This window comes from Perca flavescens, chromosome 1, assembly GCF_004354835.1.
Source record: "Perca flavescens isolate YP-PL-M2 chromosome 1, PFLA_1.0, whole genome shotgun sequence".
Taxonomy (NCBI): Eukaryota; Metazoa; Chordata; class Actinopteri; order Perciformes; family Percidae; genus Perca; species Perca flavescens.
The window spans coordinates 41,340,616-41,358,811 of record NC_041331.1 but is presented as its reverse complement, the minus strand read 5'-3'; the positions used below and the strand labels follow the sequence as shown (position 1 = coordinate 41,358,811).

Below are 18,196 nucleotides of genomic sequence, written 5' to 3'. Positions count from 1 at the left end.
ACAGACGGTTCGTTTACTTGAAACTCGCCTCGCCAGACTATTCAAAGTTATTTTTAAAATATCCTTTTAATTTTGAACATTAGACCGTAGCAATAAATCAACCGTTCTTAAATTTTTTATAAATCTTTTTAAAAGTATGGTTTTATCACCGGTATCGGAAAAAATCCAAATGATACCCAACCCTAATCCCCTGTCACCACCAACAACATCTACACCACCCCCGTGTTGTGTAGCAGCGAGGGGTTCAGAGTTTGTTTTACTGTTTACCACGTGTCCTCTGTTGTCTGACTGAACATTATTTTCTTTTTCTTATTTTTCCCCTCCCGTCCTCACTGTTGTTAATGGGGAGCATTTGGTTGAGCTGCCTCCCATCTCATGGACCTCTCCCCCCCCCCCCCTACTCCTCCCCCTCTCCTGCCCCTGTTCCAGGGATGGGAGCAGCCATACAGAACAGTTTCCCATCAGTTTTGTGCATGCAGGCTCCCCCAAAACCTCCAGTGTCGCTCGTGCTCACTGTACTGCCTGCAGCTCCTCTGAATTGTCCTATTTGCCGGGGTGAGCTGCAGGCAGTACAGTAGCAGGCTGCACGTTAGAGTCTGCCATTTAGTTTCTCTTCCGTTCTCTCCCCCCCTCCTGTGTTGTTCCTCTTTTCCATTCCTTCACCCCTCTCCGTTCTTCTGTCCTACTGTGTCTTTGTTCTTTCCATCCTTTGATTTCTGGTGTGGGCATACCAAAATATTTTTGGAATAACCCAGCAATAATAATATCCCAGGATCAAATATAATGAAACAACCCTTCTTCTGTGGTGATGGCTCGGTTTCCACTAACTCTGGGAAGAGACCTAATGTTTGTAATTACATTGATATTTAATGTCTGTGTTTGTAGTGTAGTGTAGTAAAAAAAGAAAAAGATTTCAATATATTCTGAGTTTATTTCCCCTGTAATATCCCGACCTTTATTCTCCAAATATTCCATCTTGTAGTGTTTTAAGTAATTACAGATAAAGTTCACATAGTCCAGGCGTTCACAAATGTAATAATCGCTGGTTTATAGAAAGAATCATAATCACAATTCTTTTGGTCAGTATTGAAATCGCGATTGTTTAACGCAGTTACTCGTTGACTTTTGGAAAGATGTTGCAGTTACTGAAGTGAAAAAAACGGTTGAACAAATCAACGGTGAAACACCATTTTTTTAATTTCCCTTCAGAACCCAAGACAAAATAGGAGTTGACTTGCTAAATGTGTTGTGCATAATAACAGTTTTTCTTGATTACATTGTTTTTGTGATCATTAGCAGCCAAAATCGATTAATTGCACAGCCACTAGGGCTAACTCTGGCGTCATGAATCAGGATATGCAAGCAAAATTAAAGTTTTGGTATTTGGGTGGCAGGAAATAGACACGTACAAGTAATCAAATATTTGATTGCCCAAATAAAGTCCAATCATCCCTCTAGACATCCAGTTATTTTATTAAAAAAAGAGGAATGCACAAAATATATTTGTCATTAATTTAAGTTAAGTTAAATTAAACCGAAGTCTCATAAAATAGTTAGTGGTCCCTGTTTTCATTAAATATGGCTGTTGATTTTGATCAGCTGTGTGTGTGTGTGTGTGTGTGTGTGTGTGTGTACACTGACTGTTAAATTGCTAAATCAATGGAGTGGGGTAGACATTAATGAACCTATTGTGAGTTATGAGACTCAAAGCGCTCCCAGTAATTAACACTTTCTCTCAACAACTACTGCAGTTAATTTGTTGCCAGAGTTATATCGGGCCACGCGTCTAGCCGCACCACTGGTTCTTCTAATGCCGACAGAAAACCAGAGACCTTTCTCGTCCTTGCTCAGACCTAGTTATCAGACACTGTTTGTTTTTTACTTTTGCATCCTTGCAATCCTATCATCCCTATTCCTATGGTTGTAATATTTGGTGATTTAATTCAGGTGCGAAGCATATAATATACTCGCTAATGTTGTTGATGCTGTCTTCAAGTGCTGCTGGAAATAATGTAATTACCAGTTTGTTGTGAGTGGAAAACTGTTAAGTCTTCAGTCTTGTGTTGTACTCTGATCATAGTAGTGCCATAAAAATGAATACATCTGTATAAAAGAATAAGAAAAGTAAAGAAAATGCTTATAATTATTCTTTTGTGTTTTATTTCACCTTTTATTTATTCCTTTTTATGTTTCTACATTTATTCATCTTATTATTTTACAGATTTATTCTTTTTTTATGGCACTCCTATGGCTCTATACTAATGTGGCTTTTAGGGGTTGAGTCATTTAAGTCAAGTTGTATATAAGTTGGAGCTTATTAATTACTTTAAACACTATCGTAAGACATGTTGACTACAACTTTATCAAGATCACTGCCTGCTGAGCTTTCGCTTCTGTTTTGCTGCTGCAGACAACACTATACAAGTTTAATATAAGATATATTTCCTATAGTGTCCATTATATTATTATATAATAATCAATTTCCCTCCCTGTTAAAGTGCTCATATTATGCTCATTTTCAGGTTCATAATTGTATTTAGAGGTTGTACCAGAATGGGGTTTACATGGTTTAATTTTCAAAAAAACATCATATTTTTGTTGTACTGCACACTGCTACAGCTACTCTTTTCACCCTGTGTGTTGAGCTCTCTCTTTTAGCTACAGAGTGAGGCATCACACTTCTATCCCATCTTTGTTGGGAGTCGCACATGCGCAGTCCCTAGGTAAGGACTACTAGCCAGTCAGAAGCAGAGTATGAGGGCGTGCCCTGACAGTACCTAGGTAAGGACTACTAGCCAGTCAGAAGCAGAGTATGAGAGCGTGCCATGCTAGCAGCTAGGCGAGCATTATAACGTGTGTTACAAAGTGACCACGTTTGTCTCTGAAGTAAAGGCTGGACTACAATGGAGCTGTTTGGAGCAGTTGGTGAACAGTGTTTTCTGGTGGAGATGGTAAGTCCCTTTGGGGTGGACTTTGGGCTTTTTCACTTTGTAAACCTATAACGTGCACAAAAAGATACATTACACAATAAAGGAAAGGGGAAAAGCCAAAAAGCATAATATGAGCACTTTAAGAAATGTGATGGCCTTGATCATAGTAAAGGGAATCAATGCCAAATGAGCACTGTTTACTAAACTCCTTTCATGAAAGCCTGACTACGTTGTATGCTTTTCGTTCGTCACTTGAAACATCAGATGTCAGACACTTCTGCTGCGTGGCGTTCTCAGGCATAAAAAGAAGAAAAACCTCCTGAAAAACCAGCAGGATTTACTTCCTAGATAACTTACTGTTTTGGCTTCATGAATAATACTCGCATATCTCCTGTTCTTAACATATCGAGGGCTGCAACTAACGATTATTTTCATCATCCATTATTCTGAAGATCATTTTCTTGATTAAGTATAGTTTGGTCTCTAAAATGTCAAAAAATAGGGAAAAAAAGTCCATCCCAGTTTCTCAAAGTCCAAAGTCTTTAAATGTCTTGTTTTGTCAGTCCAAAACACAAAACTATTCAGTTTAATATAATGTAAAACAAAAAAGAGCAGGAAATATCCATATTTGAGAGGCTGAAAAGAGCATTTTCTGCCATTTTTGCATGACAAATAATTTAACAATTAGACGCATATCAAAATAGTTTTCCATTGTTTTTCTATCGATTAACTAATGGATTAGTCGACTAATCGTTGCAGCTCTATCCTCTATATTTAATCCCTGCTGCTGTGGTCAGTGTAGGTTAAATGCCCAGTATGAGACAGACTGGCTCTATTCTGCTTCACAGTTGTTTCATTCTACATGATTAGTGTAGATTATCTCACACATTCCTGCTGCATGTTCTAAATTATATTCAATACTAAACTGTTGTAATAGTGTTCTTTGCATAGTCCTTCTCTGCTTAACGCTGCTTATATACTGAACCCACACTGACCACTGCTTGACCCACTCAACTCCTTTTCTTTTTCTGCTTTGAGCTACCCCCCCCCCACCCCTTTTCCTTCCCTCCCATACACATCAAAATCGGCCTGTTGTCACAAAACAGATGGGAACATGTTTTGTTCAGCCTAATCAATTTAGCATCCTTGCTGCTAAATGAAAATTGAAAAAAAATGAAAAGCACTGCAAGAATCCCCTCAGATCTGCACTTTGCCGTGTTAGTTTAATTACAGTCTGATCCTCCTGTTGAAGAAACATTGGCTTTAAATGTGACTCATAAAAATGGGCCCTCTCCATCCTCCCACAACCACTTGTGCTCCCCGTCTCCCACATTTTGTGATTGCGGTTTTCCTCTGCTATGCAAATTAGGTGTGCATGGCTCTGACCAGAATGTTGCTTTTGAAGTGTTTCTCAGGTCCACGTACCTTATGCAAATACAAAAGTGCATACATCTCTGGAGTTTGAGTAACTTTCTCTTTCTCCATCCTTGATTCTGTCTGTCTCCATAACTTCTCTTACAGTCTGTCTCTGTTGTTGCTTTCACTGTTGGATGAAACTGTTTTCTATGTTCCAAAGTTTATTTGTAGTGTTAAAAGTGCCTCATCTCCCTTTTCATCAAAACCACCAACGCCACCACACTTCTCTATTCTCCATCTCTGCCAAAAAATGTCTTCTTTCACTCTGTCATCATTCTGTCCTGCCCATTTTATACCCACCTTCCCATCCATAAATACATACTCAATTCAACCCAACATTCCCCCCCCCCGTTCCCTGTGGCACAAAACTGATTGAGGATGACTGGTTCTTTCCTGGCTGCTCCGATCCAGCACTGGCCACTCGGCAGCAGGAGTTGGAGGAGGAGCTGAGTCAAGCTCGGGGGCTCGGCCAACACAGGGCCAAGAAGCTGGCATCTCCCGCCCGGCGAAGCCTGCAGGTAGGTGGACGGGCGGACGTTACTGTGGTTGAGCCGTGGTAATGCCAGTGGGACTTTCAGACATTTTTTTTTTTTAAATGCTTATATGTGCTGTGATGTTTCCAAAAACAACTTATAGCAAATTCAACTAATCTTTTTATTATTTACGAAAATGTTTACCAATTACTGCCCTGTTCTGCATTAAATAAAAGTCAGGATCATGTAACGAGCACAGGTCAAATAAAATGAAAACTTGGCCTAAACAAACCTTGAAGATACATAAATGCCAAAGTTACTTCTTTCTGCTGAAGTAAGCTTTACAGTCAGCACCTATTGGGCTGTCTGTCGCTGTCAACAAGCCGCACCATGTAAGGTCCGGGCATTTCTTTCTGTAATTTCACACCTAATTGTAACAATCTCTAATCTAAACCGGACAATTTTCTTGGAACTTTTTGGAAGCCGTCCTCCCCTTAGTTGGAATAATTTCTTCAAATTCACTTTTCACTTTTCAAGATAATTAAGTTAACTCTTACATGAAGTAATATATTTTTATGTTGTTTCTTTCTTTATCTTTGTATGGATACACCAGGTGGCCACCCGTGTATGTATGTTTTAGAGAAGCAGGCTCGGTCTTTTGGATTGTGTTTTATTTTAAGAGCTAGCTGTGAGTTAGGCCTAGTTTTGTGAGATTTGTTTGGCACAACCTCTGCTAATGTTGCAAATAAACACTTTCTCTTTTACACTTACTCTGTCACAACATTTTGATTGCCATGTTATTGTCCCCGATACTATCGAAGGGGACATAACATCCTGAAATGCAGTTTTTGATAAAAGGTAGCAAATTGAATTGCAGTCTTTCAGAAATAACCATTTTTAAGTCACAATCACAAGAAAACTCCACAAGATACTGAATGGCCTGATTGCTCAAAATTTTTTACTTTAAGAGTTGAGAAGCTCAATATACTCTCATGTCTGTGCATTAGGTACGGAGCTGGTTCAGGAGGTAGTTAGGCCTATGTTGCTTTATTACCTGTCACTGCCCTGCTTCAATTTAAGTGTATCCCACTTGCAGGAGGACTTTGAATTTGATGGGCAGGACCCGCGGAGCAGCTCTCAGAGCACGAACCTGATGGAGGGAGAGAACATGGGAGGTTGGTGGCCCGAGCACAGTACTCCTGATACAGGTGTGAGACCCGCTAGACAGTTTACACTGGCATGCACACGTTCATCCGCATCCTACTTTGGGAAATTGTCTTTGGGTGGATATTTTGTTTTCACCATAACACTCCAAACTTATTTTAGAGTTGGATTGTGGCTGTTGGTTGTTGTTTTTTTTCTTGTTTTTCATCTAACCTGCCAATATTGTGAATGTAAGACCTGGGTTTTCTATATTGGGGTATTGTGTTTAACATACTTTTGGGATCAGCTTGTTTCAGCTTGCCTTCATTTCTACTTGTAGACTCATCTGAGTCACACTGTAGCAAGCTAAATTTAAGCTCATCTCACATTTATTCAAAATAACTCTGGGACAATTGGTAAAATCCCAAGAATGAGACACTCATTCATTGGCTTGTGTTTTCATCAGTTTACAGTATTTCATTTGGACATGTGCATGCTGGTTGAGCTGGCTAGTGTTTGTTGGGATCCACTGAATGCATTGAATTCTTGTAAGATCATATAAATGTACATTAGGTGTCAAGATACGTCATCTGTGGTAAGTTTTATTTTTTATTAATTTCTTTTGCATGTTCTGCTCTCTTTTTTCTTCATTTCCACTCATCCTGTCTTGTTGTCTTTTAAACATGTTGTCCTGAAACCAAAAAATACATCAGCAGTAACCAAAGGAAATGAAAAAAAAATGATTGGGGTAGTTGTTTGAAAGGAAAGCTGACGTTGAGATGTACTTTTTGGTTGTTTGTGGCTAAACCTTGAACCCTGGAATTGAATTTCACACCTTGTCTTTAATTAATAAATCTGCCATTGAACGTCTTTTAAATTTAATTAGCCCATAATCAAAAAAAGATGTAGTTTTTCCCACTGATTCACCTTTCCCAAAGTTTTTTTTCCTCTTTTTTCCGCTCAGGCTTTTAATCTGAAACATCTGTCCATTTCATTAACAGTTCCTAGAAAAAACAGCAGCATTAATAAGTGGATAAAAAAACGTTTTCCTTTAAATAGAGGAACTCAGACTCTGTTGTAGTTAGTAGAGCTGCAACTAACGATTAGTTTTAAACAAAAATGACTTTAACCGTTAATCAATTATCTAAATAGTTGGCGATTAATTTAGTAGTTGACAACTAATCGATTAATCTTTGCAACTCTAATAGTTAGTTCCACCTCCCCTCAATGGCCTTTATTTGTGACTTGCTTGTATTTGATTATGTCACATCCCCATTCACTGTCTTTGCTGATGATTGCAGATGGTTTGCGGTCTGTCGTGGAGGAGCTGGAGCTGGAAAGGAACCAACTGCAGGAGCAGATCCTGAGCCTGGAGGAGCGCTGTCAGGATCTGGAGGATCGACAGCAGCTGCAGTCCCGCATAGAGACGTTACAGGTAACCTTACTGTGCATAAAACGCACAACATCACATACCACGTCGTTGCCCAAGGGTTGAGTCAAATCTAGGGCTGGGTATCATTCAAAAATAAGACTTTGAATTCAATAATGGTTCCTCAACAATACATTTTTCCATACCAATTCTATACAATCAATTTTTACACAAAGAAATTACATTAGGGGACAAGTCTTTTTTAATTATATATATTTTTTTTTTTAGCTCTTTTCCACACTGTAGTGAAGCCTCTCGAAATGCAACAACACACACACACACACACACACACACACACACACACACACACACACACACACACACACACACACACACACACACACACGTTAGCCCCGTCTCTTTGCATGGCTTAGAGTTTTTCTTGCGGGTCTCTACGACATGTAACGTTAGACAGCCAATCACCAGCATTATTAGATCTTTGTACAATCATGCTGCATGCTAACTGGCTCACTGACGCTGATAAGATTTACTCCTTAGGTATTGATGACGAGGCATTTTTTGATACTCGATACTAAGAAGGCAATTCGGTGCGATCGAAGTTTGGTATCCAGCCCTACCTGTATTTGCATTGTTTAATATTTTCTCACACTGTTCTTACCCACTGATGGGTAATGGAGGAAAACGATGAATGAATTGCATGTCCCCCCACCCCCGAGGACTAGGATTTTGTAACAAACCTTTCTAACACAGGTGACGTTTGATGTAGATGAAGATGAGCAGCCATTTTGGGTCCCTCAGGTGTGTTGGGTCGCTTATGTATGTGTGCGCTAGAGAGCACCTCTGGCGGTGACGGCTAACGGTGTGGTGTGCTTGTTTAATCTCGGACACGTTCTGTTTCTGTGCAATGTCCTGTCGCAGACTTACTGGGGATCGTAAAATCACACTTCACAGCTTGACTTTGTTACTGAATAAGTGGTGAATGCCGAAGTTCATTATTACGGATAATGATGAACGTGTAAAATAGATATCTGATTAAAAAAAAATCAAAACAATTCTGATGGTGACTACTGTATAACAACAACCGTTTGATGGTGTTCTCCAGCGGGTCTGCTGTCATTAACATCTGTGTGCAGTGAGAATGTCTTTGTCCTGTGCTCTTTATTTAATCTTTACATACTGATCTGTCGTCCTCCGCCACCCCAGAATGAGTCCGAGAGACTACAGAGCCAGCTCGCCAGCGTCCGAAGTCAACAGAGCAGAGACGCAGAGAAGCATCAGCTACTGGTTAGCAGTCTCAACGAACAGCTCAAAGGGTAAGCTAATCAATCTATTCAGTTGAGAAGATGTGTAAATGTTTGTGAAATATAAGAAAACAACAGTTTTTTTTTGTTTTTTTTACAGTTTTTTGTCTTGAACATTTATTGCTGCAGATCATTTAGCTGTGACAAAACGTTTACCACAAACAGGACTTGGGCCATATGTTTGTAAATGACAAAACCTCATTGTACCTGTAAGCAGTGTCTGCACAATGAGGAAAATATGTGATAACATTGTTGAATATCGCGATAACGATATTACTAAAATAAATAAACAGATAGTAAAGTGTTCTCAGTTCTGCTGCTTTCAGTATTCTGCTGAAATACAACAAAATGCTTGTTGAATTTAAAACAAATCAAGAGAACTCATTTCCAACTTTCTTTTATTGAACAAATTGAACATTGAATTGAACATAAAAGGCAGCACTAAAAAAAGTGACAGTTCAATTTTAAAATGCAGTTTTCTGCTGATATTTTCTTTACTAAATACAATATGTCGCATTCTTTTGCGATATATTTATTGCAGCAGTTAATATTGCAATGATGATTAAAAAAGAAAAACAGCTATATTGTGCAGCCCTACATTTATTACTGCAGATCATCAAGCTGTGCCACAACGTGTACCACAAACAAGACTTGAACCATACCCTGGCATTGCTGCTACATCCTGGTTGTTGCGTCTGTAAGCAGTCCGACAAAGTGCTGCCGCAAGGGACTGAACACTGAGAGAGGCACAAACACACTGTGACGTGCTAGAGATTGTATTGCAGTTATTTATTCCTCCACACATAAAATACAACCAGTGCTGCAGTTACCAAATGTAAAGTTCCTTTGTGAGTCGAAATAAGTGCGTTAGTGCGGCGGTCAACAGAAAGTGTGTCGCTCCCAGGCTCCCCCCCTCTCTGTCAAAGCCCAAAAAACCACCAGGTGAACAAGGTGAAGCAAATATATGTTATCACTTCCGCTCAAACCGCGATGAAAACGCCCACCACCTGCAATATCAGTGCACAACACAATAATCAACAAATAATATAAATGAGACCATAAACAACATACAATATGTGGCTCCTACGCTGGTATTTGATATTGGACTTTTTGAAGTGTTAAAGGTTTTAACCCAGTTTGTTTTAACGGTTCTGTTTTGTTCGGTTTTTTTAGACTGAGTAACACACAGGAGTGCCTGGAAAGCTCACTCATCGAGAAGGAGAATACACTAGCCAAGACATCTGAGAAGCTTGAGCTCATCAACGGCCTCCGAGAATCTTTGAGTGAAAAAGAAATTCAGTACAAAGAGGTGTCTGACAAGCTCCTTCAGGCTGAGAACACTGTACGAGTTTGGACTCCCTGTTTTTTTGTTCTTTTTGTCACATTTCAATAATCAGCAATAGTTAATTTTCTTGTGTGTTTTTTCTTCCGCAGCTTGAGAATGTTTCCAAGAAATGCAGCAGCTCAGAGAAACAGTGCTCTGAGCTGAAAACAGAAGTTGTCGACCTCACACAGAAGCTGAGTTTGCTGAAGGAGAAGGTGTTTTTTTTTTGATTGGAACATCCATCTTTATCTTTTTCGAAATGTTTCACGTGTCAGTAGGGATGTTAATGATTAACCGTTTAACCGTTTACAGAGAATAAGAATTTTGACAGATTTAATACTTTCAGTTTAACAGTTAAAAACAATATTATTTAAACAAAAAAAGGTTTTAAAATTTTTTTTTTATGCATTGTTAAAGAAAAATAGGCTAAACAATCTATTTCTTAACTGCTAGTTACTTTGCTAGTGCAAATTTCTCCGAGCATCCTGGACAGGTGAACTGGTTGCCTGCTAGTGGGTTGACAGTTAAAGATCAGTTTTAGATTCATTTATTTGTCATAGTACCTTGTGTACTTACATACTTAAAGAAAATGAAAAGATTGTTCTCCACCAGCCAATTGAAAGACAACAATCATACAGACATACATAAGAATACATTGACTAAAATATATAAAACCAGATAAAAAAATACTTAAAAACAGTTAAAACAGTCGATGGTACAGAGTTTTAAAGGTCCCATTGCATGAAAATGTCACTTTATGAGGTTTTTTTAACATTAATATGAGTTCCCCCAGCCTGCCTATGGTCCCCCAGTGGCTAGAAATGGTGATAGGTATAAACCGAGCCCACGGTATCCTGCTCTGCCTTTGAGAAAATGAAAGCTCAGATGGGCCAATCAGGAATCTTCTCCTTATGAGGTCATAAGGAGCAAGGTTACCTCCCCTTTCTCTGCTTTGCCCACCCAGAGAATTTGGCCCGCCCATGAGAAAGAGAGAGACATCATGGCTTGCAAATAATCGAAACATGGCAGTTGATCAAGGCCACACCCCCACCCTCCACCTTGCCCCCCCTCTCTCCTCCTCAACAGCATTTAAAGCTACAGAGACAGAAATGGCACATCCTAAGGAAAGCTCATTGTGGGACTGGCTCTAGTGGCTATAATTCTACACCAAGGCTGGATTTTGGGAAAGAGACTTCAGATACAGTATTAGGGGACCACTAAGGTCTATATAAAAGAGACTTCAGATACAGTATTAGGGGACCACTAAGGTCTATATAAAAGAGACTTCAGATACAGTATTAGGGGACCACTTAGGCCTATATAAAAGAGACTTCAGATACAGTATTAGGGGACCACTAAGGTCTATATAAAAGAGACTTCAGATACAGTATTAGGGGACCACTAAAGTCTATATAAAAAAGACTTCAGATACAGTATTAGGGGACCACTAAGGCCTATATAAAAGCATCCAAAAAGCAGCATGTCATAGGACCTTTAAAGTGCTGTAGTATGTAGTTAGCAGGGCAGTGTGTTAAAGTGTTATGATGCTCAACACAGAATTGCGTAGTTACAAAAATTCAGAGGTGCACGATCAAACGCCGCGACAGCTTGCGGAGCCTTTGCTCTGGAAACGTCAGTCGTGTTGACGTCATTTACGGCACATACGGCACGCGCACCTCGCGCCCGGAACACCGCGGTGACCATAAATTAAACTTAACCGTTTACCGACAATAAGAATTTTGCCCGCTTGATACAGTTAAACAGTACAAGTCCGTAGCTGTCCCCAGACACGGAGAGCGGAAATTATGTCCGAGCTCCCTGGACAGGTGAACTGGGACTCCGTTCAGAATTTCTGCCTGCTTCTTGGTTAACGAGGATTGGCTAGGGGAAAAAAAATCAAAAATCAAAATAAGCATACCCACTTGTCAGTATCCGTTATTTTTTTTATCCAGTCATTGCATTGCACACATGGAGTGCAGTTAAAGTGATGGTTCGGAGTAATTTCACCCTAGGGTCCTTTGCACCATGACCTCGAGCCAAACACCCCCCCAGAAGCTTTTTTCACCTGGGTCTAACATTGGGAGAGTTAGCGTAGAGTAGCGTTATCAGCTGAATAGCTTAGCGCAGGGGCTAATGGACCCACGTTTGTATCTCGTAAATGACCCCACTAATAATGCCCGAAATGATACCAAACTTTTCCACTAGTACAAATAGGTTATGCACTCATAAAACGATGGATTGGAAAGTTTGTAAGCACACCAGAAGTTTATGAACACTTGCCTGCTCTCTTCTGCTCTCTGTTGCTGCTGCTACCTGCAGTTAGACGAGTGCTTAGGGCCGTCTACAAATTACTACACCGAAAAGAGATACATATTTATTAATTTAATGATTAAATAAGGTAATGTCTCCAAACTTACCTCAATTATTACTTGTCTCCTGCTAGTTATACTACAGCACTTACTTTAAAAAAAAAAGTTAAATTAAAAAATATTTTTGTTGCATCTCTTTTTGGTGTTGTAATTTGTAGACGGCCCTAAGCACTCGTCTTACAGCAGCAACAACAACAGCAGAGAGCAGAAGCCAGCAAGCAAGTGTTATTTACATACACACTTCTGGTGTACTTACAAACTTTACAATCCATCGTTTTATGATTACATAACCTATTTGTACTACTGTAGACGTTTGGTATCATTTCGGGCGTTATTAGTGGGGTCATTTACAAGATACAAACGTGGGTCCATTAGCCCCTGCGCTAAGCTATTCAGCTGATAACGCTACTCTACGCTAACTCTCCCAATGTTTGACCCAGGTGAAAAAAGCTTCTGGGGGGGTGTTTGGCTCGAGGTCATGGTGCAAAGGACCCTAGGGTGAAATTACTCCAAACCATCACTTTAATACTCCTTGACACTATCATAATAATTTTAAAAAGTTATACGTGGTAATCTTGTAAGGCTTTGCACTACTGATAAGATTCTCCTGTCTGCTCGATGCTTCATCGTTCTTTTTATCTCCTCTTTTTCAGACACAAAAGCAGGAAGTCAACATAGAAACGTTACAAACTGAGCTTGATCAGACAAACGAGGAGCTGGACAAACTAAACTCCGCCCACTTGGAAGAACGAGCCCAACTCATTCATGACCTGCAAGGCTGCGAGCGGGAAATCGATAGGCTTAAAGACGTCCTGCTGGAGAAGGACGAGGAGATATCGACCCTCTCCGGTAACATGGCCGAGTACGCAGAGCAGGTCACAGTGCTGAAGCAGGAGATCCGACTCAAAGACGAGAACCTGGTCCGTGTAGAAACCGCTCTGAGTAAGGCAGAGCTGGAGGCCAGGATTATCAGAGACACGCAGAATTCAGACCAGCAAGCCTTGGTCACAGAGCTGGTCCAGAAACTCAAGGATACTGAGATAGAGTTGGTCAAAACCAAAGAGGAAAGCGAGTCTAAGGTGGCTGAGGTGGAACATATGCTAAAGCAGGCAGAAGAGGACAAGAAAACTATTCAGTGCCTTCGGGGGGAGACCCAGAAACACATTGTGAGCCATCAAAATCATCTTTCTGAATGTGAAACGCACATCATTTCACTAAAGGAACAGCTGGCTTTATCCACCCAAAAGCTGCAGGAGTCAGAAAGACTCCTTTTGCAGCTCAAGGACAAAAAATACCAGCAGTGAGCAACTACAGCAACAGCTTAATGATAAAGAACAGACCTATGAAAAAGAACTCAAATCTTTCAAGGAGGAACAGAACAAACTTTTGGCACAAGTGGAAAGATACAATAATGAAATGCAGACATTGTCCAAACAATTAGAGGAGCAAGTACAAAGTGAAGAGCACATTAAAAAGGAGGTACAGGAGAAACTGAAAACCATAGCATCACTGGAAAACCAACTGAAGAAAACCGATAAACAGGCCGAGGACGATAGGCAGAAATTCAACACTGAATTGCAAAACCGGGATTCAGAAAATGAGAAATTGAGCAATGAACTTCAAAGCAAATCTGAGAATATCTCCAAACTCAAGAATCTCTTAAAAAGCATAAAGACGGAGAAAAAGCAGCTGCAAGAAAATCTTAAAGGGCTGACGGAGGATCTTGAGCTGCAGAAGCAGAATGTAAATCAGTTTAGTGAAAAGATTGCATCGGCTCTTGAACTCAACCAGAGTCTTGAGAATCAAGTAGATTGCCTTACGAAAGAGAAAGAGAGACTCGAACTGGAAGTAACTGAAAGCGTGAAAACTATTTCCAAAGTTACACTTGAAAAGGATTCCCTGCAAGCCAAAGTATCCATACTGGAAACACAGCATTCTCAAAATAACACCGTAATTGAAGGGCTACAAAAAGATAAAGAGGATTTGACTCTTCGAACTAGTGAGTTAAATCGAGTTCTCGAGCAAAGCACACACTCAAAATCAGAGATTCTGCTAGCAAAAACAAATGAATGTAGTAATCTCAGCCAGTCACTCAGGGAGAGGGAGGAGAGGGTGACCCAACTGCAGGAGCAAGTGCAAAGCTTGACTTCCAAGGTAGACCAGCTCCAGCTTGACATGGCAGAAAAAGAGCATACGATCAGTGATCATCGAGCACAGATAGAGGCCCAACAAAACCAGCAAGCGCAACTTCAGGAAACACTGTCTCTGCTGCAAGAACAGGAGCACAGTCTGAAGTCCGGGTTAATGGAGAAGGATACAATATTGAAAGAGAAGCAGGAAGAGTATCACAGTTTGCAGAATGAAATCACACACCAGAAAGATATTGTATCCAAGCTACAAGCAGAAGCCGAATCACTTCATGGAGAACAATCAGGACTTCGCCGGCAAATTGAAGAGAGAGAAGAAATGTTGAAAAATGTGACACAGCAGTGTCAAAAACACAAAGACAAAGTCAATGAAACAAACAACACTGTTAAAGCTCTGAGTGAGCAAATTCATGTAATGGAAGAAAATGCCAGAAAGCTTGAGTCTGAAGCAAAGCTGAGGCAAACGGAGACGGCTAGCTTAAACAGCCACATCCAGGCAGTGACTGAGGAAAACCTCCAACTTCGCGCTGCCTGTGAAGCCAGAGACAAGGAGCTTGCTCGGCAAACACAGACTCTGTCCGAGCTTCATGGACAGCTTAAAGCGACTCTTGAGCAGAACTCCGTATTAAGTGTGAAGATAAGCAACCTAACAGAAAACAATCAGAGACTACAAGAGGAGTTAGCACAGAACATCAAATCAGTTTCTGAACTAACCGCAGAGAGGAATTCACTTGGAGAACAAAACTCTAAGATCCAAATTCAAACCTCAGAGAATCAGAAAATAATTGACGGCCTGCTGAAGGAAAAGGAAAAGCTCGCTGTTGCAGAAGATGAATTAAAAAAGATCCTCAAGGAAAGTGAACAGTCAAACTCTGCAGGTTTGCTCGAGAAAACAAATGAATGTGCGCATCTGTCAGAAATGTTGAGGGAGAGAGAAGAGCAAGTTCAGCATCTACAAGAGCAACTTGATGGCTTAAAAAAGCACGTCAGTCAACAAATTTCACAGTTGGAAGCTCGGCAGGACCAGCTGCTGCAACTTCAGGATACTATATCTATGCTTCAGGAACAAGGATCTGTTCTCAAGTCAGGGCTAATGGAGAAAGACGCAATGCTTCAGCAGAAAGCAGAGGAGTGTAGCGTTCTTCAGAATGAAGTCGTGCAGCAGAAAGCCCTCACATCACAGATGAAGGGTGAGGTAGAGTCACTCAGGCAAGAGTGCTCCGAGGCGAAACAGCACATAGAGCAAATAGAACAGACATTGAAAGAAGTAAGAAATGAGTGTAAAAACCACAAAAACGAGCTGAATAAACGAAACGAATCGGTGATCTCGCTCAGCAGCCAGCTTGGTGTCATGAACGAGAATACTGCACAGGCCGAGGTTGAAGTTGCCAACCTAAAGACCGCCGTGCAGAAACTCACTGCAGAACTGACACAGAAGGAGGACCAGAGGAAAGCAGAAATCGTTGATTTTAACGATAGCATTGAAGCACTGAAGGAGGAGAACTCAAGATTAAAGTCTGAATTTGAGAAAACTGTGACAGATTTGTCCAAAGCACACGAAGAGGTTACCCATCTGAAAACAGCAGTCTGTGATGGGGACAACAAACTCAAAACTGCAGGCTCAGAAAGGGAGCGGCTTAATATGATCATGCAAGGAAAAGATGACTCCCTGAAACAGCAGGAGAATTTGATCCAGCAACTCAACAGTAGGATTACTGAGCAGGAGGAGCAGCTGAAACAGAAAGCAGATGACAATGTCAGTTTAAGTGCAAAGGTTTCAGAGCTTGAAGATTCTGTTTGTAAACTCAGAGAACAGGTTGACCGTCTTTCTTCAGAGTCCCATGTACTGAAAAATACCTTGGAGAAAAGGGAACAGTCGAGTCTCGAATATCAAAGCCATTTTTCAGGTGCCGTTGAGAATCTTAATTCAAATCTACATGCCAAAGAGGATGAGTGTGAGAGCTTGAAAGAAAAGACTTCACAGCTTGAAGAGTCAGTCGCAAAGCTCAAAAGCACCCTCCAAGAACAGATATCTGAGGTGGAAAATCTGAAGAAGGCCTTGGAGGAAAAACAGGCAGCTCTTTTGGACCAATCAAAGTCTCTTCAGGATATTCAGAGAAAAGCAGATGAGGCTTTGCTCTTTAAAACTCAGTTCGTGGAAAGCACAGAGTTGGTGTCACAGCTACAGAGTCAAATTCAGCTACTGTCCACTGGGTCTGAAAACTTGAAAATGTCAGCAGAGGAAACACAAAGTGCCTTTAACAACCTACAAGAGAAATATGCAGCTAACTTAGAAATGCTGCAAGATGTGAAAACGCAACTGTCCCAAAGGACTGACGAGGTGTCCAAACTTCAGAAGTTATTGGACGACACCAGTAACGAACATCAGACGGCAAATTCCACTATAGAAACACTGAGAAATGAGTTATCGGCAATCCATCACAAACTCGAGACGACTGAAGACCTGAACTCCAGTCTTTTGAAGGAAAAGGACGAAGCTTTTGCTTCTCATCAAGCAAGCGTGTCGCTGCTGACTGTTGAAATAGAAAGACTCAAATCACAACATCTTCAAGTTGTGGCACAAATGAATGCGCTGACAGAAAACCTTGAGCAGAGGGAAATGGCTCTCCATGCAATTAACAGTCAGTACACTTCCCAGGCCAAACGCGCATCCCAGCTGGTTTCAGAAATGCAGAAACTAGAGCAGCAAAATAACAGACTAAATGAGGAGATTAGTTTGTCAAAGGAAGAGAACCAGAAGCTTCTTACAGCTGCGCGTAATGAGAACGCACGTTTGCAGGAGGAAGTTAGAAAACATCTCGCAGAGAGGGAAGAGCTGGAAAGGCGACATCATCAAATACAGTCATCGCAGGGGGAGCTGCAGGTTCAAATGGAGCAGCAGTCCAGCAGCATGAACGCAATAATGGAGAAAACGATGTCCGAGAAGGAGAGCCTTCAAGCAAAGGTTAGTGCCAAAGATGAGGAAATTTCTGAATTAAAAGGCACCATTCAAAAGATAGAGCAGATTCTGCAGGATTCTGAGAAAGAGTGGCTGCTAGTTTTGGATAGAGAAAAACATGACAAGAACCTACTTGCAGAACAATTGAAAAGTGTTGAAAATGAAATGAAATCTAAAGATGTTAAAGTTAATGCTTTGAAAGGTGACTTGGACAGTTTGCAGGAGAAACTAGCGGAGGCTTCATCTGCACTTAGGCAAGGATCTGAGCAACTGAGCGCAAAAGAGACGGAGGCGTCAGCGTCCAGGATTCAACTTGAGAACGTATTAGCATCTGTCCAGGAGAAAGATAACGAGAAGAACAATTTGCAACAGGCTCTAAAAGCTGCAGAAAACGAGTTACATAAACTTGTAGCAAGAAAAAATGGTACTGACAAAGATTCCTCTGTCTTGCCACTAACCACATCTGACAGTTCAGCTGCGTTGAAGATAGAAAAAGCCTCTTTGCAGGACATGATAAAACTGTTACAAGAAAGTCATCAGTCTGAGGTAGATGCTTTGAAAAATGAGTTAGAAAAAACTGTTGAGCAATTACAAAAAGCACAGAATACACTTAATAAAGGAGAGAGAAGTAATGATGAGAAAGGTCAACAAATTGCTCTTTTGCAGGAGATGATAGAGCATCTACAAACTCGGCTCAGTGCTGAATTAGAGAAAGAGAAAGAAGCTACTGTCAAACACTCTTCT

General features: G+C 40.7%; 1 protein-coding gene across 1 annotated transcript in view; it reads left to right on the top strand.

Annotated features, from left to right (window-relative positions):
- The window catches only part of LOC114560858 (golgin subfamily B member 1), a 49,238-nt gene that overhangs the window by 19,881 nt on the left and 11,161 nt on the right, over window positions 1–18,196 (top strand). The window contains 9 exon segments of the mRNA XM_028586517.1: window positions 4,758–4,864; window positions 5,916–5,994; window positions 7,264–7,397; window positions 8,103–8,150; window positions 8,556–8,665; window positions 9,827–9,995; window positions 10,088–10,192; window positions 13,000–13,578; window positions 13,580–17,458. Of these exon segments, the coding sequence (XP_028442318.1) occupies window positions 4,758–4,864; window positions 5,916–5,994; window positions 7,264–7,397; window positions 8,103–8,150; window positions 8,556–8,665; window positions 9,827–9,995; window positions 10,088–10,192; window positions 13,000–13,578; window positions 13,580–17,458 (5,210 nt within the window).